Source organism: Helicoverpa zea, chromosome 17 (assembly GCF_022581195.2).
Source record: "Helicoverpa zea isolate HzStark_Cry1AcR chromosome 17, ilHelZeax1.1, whole genome shotgun sequence".
Taxonomy (NCBI): Eukaryota; Metazoa; Arthropoda; class Insecta; order Lepidoptera; family Noctuidae; genus Helicoverpa; species Helicoverpa zea.
Window position 1 is genome coordinate 8,458,973 of NC_061468.1, and position 7,385 is coordinate 8,466,357.

The following is a 7,385-nucleotide window of genomic DNA, read 5'->3' on the forward strand; positions in this document are numbered from 1 at the left end:
GTCATCTATTTAATGTTTTTTTACGTAATATTTTTGCCACACACAACTTAAATGCAGTCCGCATTTAATTAGAATCACTACTTTTATCCCTATGTTCACGTCTATTGCGACTATTCAGATCTTTGATTTTGCTGACCCCGTAGTCGCTGGCATAAGGGACAGGATCCGCGTACGAAGTCGCGGGCAGAAGCTAGTACTTAGTAAAAATAGAATAAGATGTGATTGCCACTAATCCTTTTAGTAATAAGATCCGGGATGGATGGGGAAAATGGAGTCTCGCTTGAGGTAGGTTCATACCTGCTTATGTGAAGATCCAATTATGTTTTTAATAACGTTCTCCTGTTTGGGAAGTCGGTCAAAAAAGGCAACAATTGACAATCCATCAAAATTTTAAATGAAGTCTATTTGTTGTAATCGATAAATTTATTTTAATAAAGTATGATTGATCGTTGTCTGGCTTGCTGCACTTACTGGCGCCTCTAAAGACCACATTATGCCAGTAGGCCGCGACACTAATGCTCCGAGATTATTTTCCTTAAACGGCCATGTACCTTAGAATAAATACGGTTACACATATCTTCACTGCATTATAAACTTTATTCCCCAGAAATAAGGCGCATATTTGTATGGCAGGAGTGACAAATGTAAAGTTATGGGGGAGACTTAAAATTCATATTGGATGTTGTTTTTCGAATCTGCTTAGTGTTGTGCGGGTTGTGTTCGTTGCAAGTTGATGTATTGGAAATTAAAATATTAAATTGTTTTGTTCGATTCCGTGATTTCTAAGGTAAGCGAAATATCAATGGTGTATAACTAGTTCTTAGTTCCTTTTGAGAATAGTCTATGGTCAATTGTGATATAAAGGAGGATCTAACGACTGCTGGGTTCGATGCCCAGGTCGCACACAATTTTATAAGTTTTTGGTGTTTGTAATTTTTATCCTAACTGGAGATATTTGTAAAGCTGCAAGGGGGAGATGTATCCTACACAAAGAATTCAATTACCAAGTGAAATACCCAAGGGACCACTTTAAAAAAAAATATCACCATTGTCTTGGAGATTTTTTACTTTTAAATTTGAAACACCTTTTACTTCTAGCCATCATCATTTCAACTGGCATTTATTTCACAGCTAACAATGAAGGTGCTACTAATTCTCTCAGTCTACCTCGCCGTAGCCACTAGCTACCCAGTAGTGAAGACATGGACTCTCTCAGCATTATCCGAAGCCATCGAGACTTCCAAAGCCGACCCTGGCATGATGCCCTATCTTGAAGATGCCTTGAACCAGATCATGTATGCCTTGTTTACTGGTACTAATGAGGTTGGTTTGTTTTTTTTTTAAAGTAGATAATATTTTGTACAGTTTTAGTCTTGCTCTAAATTAGGATTTAAGGTATTCGTTAATTTACGGAACAGGAGAAAAGCTGGTCCTTGCATTCGAGTTGTCACATAAATCGGTTCAATTATTTAGTGGGAATGCGAAAATAGGACTAGCAAGAGGTATCATACTTTAGGTATTTTATTTACACACCATTTTTTTGCAACGAGGTTTAGAATTATAAGGCAGGTAGGTACCTAAAGTTCGTGTTAGGTAGGTATTATTTGTCTCTGCGGGTTGTTCGAAAGAGATACCGCGGCCCTGGTACATAAAAGGCCAATGACGGAACACGACGGTTTTTAGTCAGTAAGAGTCTGACACTCCCTCACCGCTGCTAACCCACAGCGGGAGGGGTCATTTGATGACTTGTTAAAAGCAGTGTCCCAGAGAAGTCGTTTTTACCTGTCCTCAAGTGGGTTTTAAAAATTCTCGGGGCATCCTAATTTGGCAATATTTTTTCTGTGGTTTTGTCTTTGTTGAACATCGATTTGAATTCTTATATTGGTTTGGAGTGGAACTTGTTTACCTTTTCTAAAAATAACTTCAATATTCATATGTACCTATACCTATATTTCATAAATAATACCCGCATATATTCACTTTAAGTAGGTACCTACCTATACATATAATGTAAATACGCATGGTGCCAAATAATTATGTATTTAAGTTTTGTGATTAATTACAATAATGGACAAGGCCGTGCGGTCAAGTAGGTAAATATTAAATACTAGCTGTTGCCCGCAACTTCGTCTGCGTGGGCAATATAGAATCGTCAAAATACTACTTATCCCGTAGGTGCATTCTTTCACGTGACAGTATAATTAGGATTAGCACTTAGCAGTCGCATAGATTCATTGATCAAGGTTGTGTTGTGGATGTGACCATTTATCTAAACAAAAGAAGTAAAGCTTGTGTCGTTGTTCAGCCAATTTGGAAAATTATTACGTATGGTGCGTAAGTAATTTTCACAGGAAACAGCTATAATCTATGTCTACATGCTTTGAGTCTGACAAAGCTGTCATTTGTACATTTTCTGCAGCTGCTGCGACTAATCAGAAGCCAGAAAGTCTGTCAGTCTTACCATAATATGGATATCGTCTTGTGTAGTTGACTGGATTGTAGATAGGTAGTCGCTCCAAGCAAAATATTGGTACTCAAACAGATTCGGTGACTGGAAGCCAACACCAGCATAGTTGGGGAATAGCTGGATGGATGATAAAATGAGTCATCATCATCAGCAGGCGCATAGGGTAGGATAGTTTCACTTACTCATGGTAAGGCTGACCCCACATTAGGCGTGCGCGATCCTCGGGCGTGTGAGTAGCGCGGGCGTCGCGAGCGCGCTACGTGAACGTCGCGTTTTGCTGCCCTGCGGCATGTGTGAAGAGTGCAAGCGACGCGCTCGCGGCGAGCACGCGGCGCTCGAGTTGCGTTCTTACCAAGGGGTAAGAACGCAACTCGAGCGCCGCCGTTTAGCGGGCGGCGGGGATAGCAGGCGAAGGCGCCTGCTATCCCCGCCGCCCGCTAAACGCCTTAGCAGTTAAACGTCAAGGAGAGCGGCGCGTGCGCGCCGCGAGCGCGCTGCAAATGCCGCAGGGCAGCAAAACGCGACGCTCACGCAACGCGCTCGCGACGCACGCGCGGCGCCCGCGCCACTCACACGCCCGAGGATCGCGCACGCCTAATGTGGGGGAGGCCTAAGCCGGGACTCCACCGAAATGTTTGCATTAGTTCACGAATAGGCAAAATGTACGTATCTGTGAGAGTCCACTTCATGTGTTCGTACTTGAAACCTGTAGTTTTGCCAAGATTTTCAGAATGTACGCTCGCAATTTGTCATTTCTTGGTGAATAGAAGTAGTAGAATTTTTGTATATAAGCATTGTCTGCATTTAATTCGTAGATTTTACGTGAATCCCGAACAAACAAACAGATAAACAGACAAACAGACAAACAGACAAACAGACAAACAGACAAACAGACAAACAGACAAACAGACAAAAATGACAAAAATGATGGAAATGGGTTCTGTTAGTTATCCTTTAACATGCTGGCTATTTTTTTTGTCAATTTCTTCAATGTACAAAAATTACTTTTCTACAGATTTATTATATGTATAGAATAGATATAGATTGGTCTTTGTCAGCTTATTATGAGAAAAACAAACATGGTTCCAATACTACAATAAAAGCGGCTTTTACTTATTTTATTTCGTTCGTTTCTTTTATTATGATGTGAGGTCCTCTATGGTATGGGAAATTATCGAATGAGTTCCTACAGGGCGGTGGAGCGGGCCAGATACTTACCGATAGTTGTCCTTTAATCTATGGTTTCTCATATTTTTCTGTGTTTTGCTGGGAAGTGCAACAAACTCCCCAACAGTTGCAATATCCCTCATTTCTGAGAAAAGTCTGTATTATTTTGTTGTAAAATAATTAGTTATTACTTGCATTTTCATCTGCGTCTCTAGAGAACTACTTCCCGTACATCGTTCATTTAGTGTAAATCGCTTCAGTAGTTTTGATGTGACAGATGGAGAGAGTTATACCTACATGCATTTGATAGGATTTGTTGATTAAAATCCCTTTATATTTCACAGAAATTCATCTTCGCAGTAATACCATCTCCTTCTGGTAAAGCCACCTGGACATTTGAAGAGCTGCAAAGCGCCCTGAGAGACCCTAAGACGAAGTCAGACTACAGGCCTGCATTACAAGAAGCTATCACCATGATACAGCAGAAGAAAGAAAATGGAGAGGACATGGTGAGGAGTTAGAAGACATTTTTTACGCCGGATTTCAGTAACCTATCTATAAGTTGATGGGAATACTAGAAATAGAATGTTGACGTTAGCCCCATACAAGTATATAATGCCAAATAATTCGGTACATTCCTGTAGGCATTACATTACTTATTTAGAAGCTATGATGGTTGAAACATTATCGTACCAATAGCTGGTCTTACTTAGGGTGCATCCTGCGTGGGCGAATCTACGCGAACGCAATGCGAAGCGATCCGAAGCGAATTGAAATAAGGACGCTGCGCCGCGTCTGGCGCCACGTCTCGTAGGATGCTTCAAAATAAATCGACTGTCTGTAGATTTAGCGTCGCATCGCTCACTTAGCACCGTAATACAGAGTCTTCCTATGACAACTTTATGCATTATTTCCTACATTACATTAGATACTTATTACCTATAGCTGACTAATATTTTTTTCTCACAGGAATCAATAGAAGTAGCAATCCCAGCGTTGGACATATCGTCATGGACTCCACTGGACCTTAACGAAGCGCTCAAGAGCCCTAACACGAGCTCCGACCTCAGGACTTACGTGGAGAAGGCACGCAAGGAACTGCAAGAAGCTTTGGAAAAGGGAGAATCACGGGTAAGACTAACATTAGTTTGAAAAAGAACATTTCTATTTATACTGCATTTGAGTAGGTAAGCACAAAATAGAGGACGTATAAAAGGGAGCATACATGGGGAGTAAACAAAAAGTTCATAGAGTAGTAAACGGGGGTGCTGCGTACGGGAGTACTTAATGGGTGATTACATATGGGAAGTTCTAGGAGGAGTACAAAGGGAAGTACATAAAAAGAAGAAATACAATAACAAGTAAATAAGGCTTGTGGGCGTGTCCAAAATGCGCGCTACTGCAGATCTGCCACTTATCATTTTCTATTCAGCATCTCAAAGTCCTAATAGGTACGTAAACTTCTTTTTAAAATATGAATATTGTTTTAGGATACCATCTACATGGTAACGCCCGTAGGACTCATCGCTCCGAAGAAAGACTATATCGTTTCACGCAAGGCTTCCAAATACCCCATCAAGAAGACTAAGCAAGGATTATAAGATACCTAGTTAACAACAACGCTGATGGATCAAGGTATGGATAATCTATATTTCTATGCAACCTATATATACAATTTTAATATATACAACATGTAACGTAATTAACGCACACCCTCAAACACCCTAATTAGAATATTATGTTATAATCATAATACATACACTGAATTTTTAATTTAACACGTATATGCTTTGTTATTTACTAAATTAGTTATACTAATTCTTGGAGAACTTTTTGGTCATACTACTACGCACGCAAATATCGCGCCGCGCACCACTCGACTCGACACAACATAACGAAACTACGGAATAAGCCGACAATACACGAAGTCTTATTACTTTGAGTTAAGCTTTGGTTTCCTAGGAAAGCGGTACCGTCATATAGCGGCCGTAATACAGCGGTGAATGACGTCACCAGAATGTTGTCTATGTAAACGAAATGGGGTGGTTTCCTAGAGAGCGGTAACTGACGCCGTAACTTCAAAAAGCGGTGCCGCCATTTGCATGACGGCCGTCTTGACGGTGTCAGATAGTTTGGTGAACGTTTTATTGAAAGCGGTGAAGCTTTTTTAATACGTATTTGTGGTTTTTTTTTCGGAACAACGTCAAAAATTAGTTACAACTCTTGGAGCAGCGGGAACGACGAAATTTCCTCGTTATTTCGTTCGTAACCACGAAGCAATATGTAATATAAAAAGTAAAGATTACAGAAAAAGTCAACTAAAACAGAATTGGTGTCGTGAAATTTGAGAAATATTAAATAAAACAGGTTAGTAAGTATGATACAACTAACAAAAAGTTTATGACGGTGTGTTAAAACGGCCGTGGAACTTTCCACATGTCATCACCGTAAAGACGACCGTCTATTTGCGTCCGTAATATGACGGCCGCTATATGACGGCACCGCTTTCCTAGGAAACCCAAGCTTTACGGTCTATTTGAATTTGTTTTGACAGTACAGGGTTAATATGACAATAATTTCCGTAGTTTTAATTATTTTTGGGATAAAAAATTACCTATATTAAAAATGATATAAATCGATTCAGTAAACGATTCTGAACAAACTAATTTCAGGATGTGCGTTAATTAAGTTACATGTTGTATATGTACACTAGCTTTTGCCCGCAACTTCGTTCGCGTGGAATAGTGACTACCAGCAGATTTTTGATTTGACCAATAGATGGCGCTATATGTCCGGAATATTTTTTTTTTGTAATAAAAACTATCCTATGTCCTTTCTCAAGTTTCAAACTATGTCTGTACCAAATTTCACACAAATCGGTTCAGTAGTTTAGGCGTGAAGAAAAGACAGACAGACAGACAGACAGACAGAGTTACTTTCGCATTTATAATATTAGTTTGGATTTTTATGTTGATTTGTACCCTAAGGGCTCCGAAACTACGGAAGCGATTTTAAACATTCTTCACTTCAAATTCGTCAGTCACAGGTGGAAAGTTACACTGATCCCGAGTTAACTACATAAATATTTTTTACCTACGCAATTATTACTTTAGAAATTGTATCCAGAACAGGTATTCAAGCTGCAGGCAGTACTTTTATTCTACTGCGGGATGTAGTTCCCTCGGGATGCGGTTGGAATTTTTTTCAAAGTCAAAGTCAAAAAGTCAGCTAGCACCTCCATATATTTTTTGGTACACCTATTAAATCGCTCATTTATTTTTCAGGTACACGATAAATGATTTGCAGTTAAAGCAATTTGGTGCCGTATGAAGTGATAAATTCGATACGTCCTAGTAGTATCTAAGTTTATAAACGACAGTTTTTTCAATAAATGTGTCATAAAAATATGTTTTCCTTTTATTTACCCCTTGGGACTATGTATTTATTTGAATGTTTTGGAATTCTATTTTTACAGGCATGTGCCATTGTTACTTTTCTATGTAATTTGTATCTACTTTGTAAGTATATCTCAGACGATAATGACTGTGTGAAGATGAAGGAAGAATGTTGAGGATCTGGACATTAAAGTCTGAAATCACCAATTCATCGTTTGCAAGCGTAGCACACAGAAGTCATTGTAAATTACCTTATCTTTACTTTTTAAGTACCTACTTCCTACATTGCACAGCGTAATCAATCAATAAGTAATTATAATTGTAGGTCTTATACTGAACAACATGTGGTTATCAAA

General features: G+C 39.2%; 1 protein-coding gene across 1 annotated transcript; it reads left to right on the forward strand.

Moving 5' to 3' along the window:
* The first annotated feature begins 644 nt into the window (after positions 1-644).
* On the forward strand, positions 645-7,041 carry LOC124638199. The gene is made up of 6 exons (XM_047175096.1): positions 645-787; positions 1,132-1,323; positions 3,979-4,143; positions 4,604-4,765; positions 5,125-5,269; positions 6,919-7,041. The coding sequence occupies exons 2-5, from the start codon at positions 1,138-1,140 to the stop codon at positions 5,233-5,235; spliced, it is 624 nt and encodes a 207-aa protein (XP_047031052.1). The 5' UTR covers positions 645-787; positions 1,132-1,137; the 3' UTR covers positions 5,236-5,269; positions 6,919-7,041.
* The last annotated feature ends 344 nt before the right edge of the window (positions 7,042-7,385 follow it).

Coding starts and splice junctions, on each gene's coding strand:
- LOC124638199 (XM_047175096.1), top strand. CDS start 1,138: ATGAAGGTGCTACTAATTCTCTCAGTCTACCTCGCCGTAGCCACTAGC. Junction 1,324..3,978: donor TGTTTACTGGTACTAATGAG/GTTGGTTTGTTT, acceptor TATATTTCACAG/AAATTCATCTTCGCAGTAAT. Junction 4,766..5,124: donor TGGAAAAGGGAGAATCACGG/GTAAGACTAACA, acceptor ATATTGTTTTAG/GATACCATCTACATGGTAAC.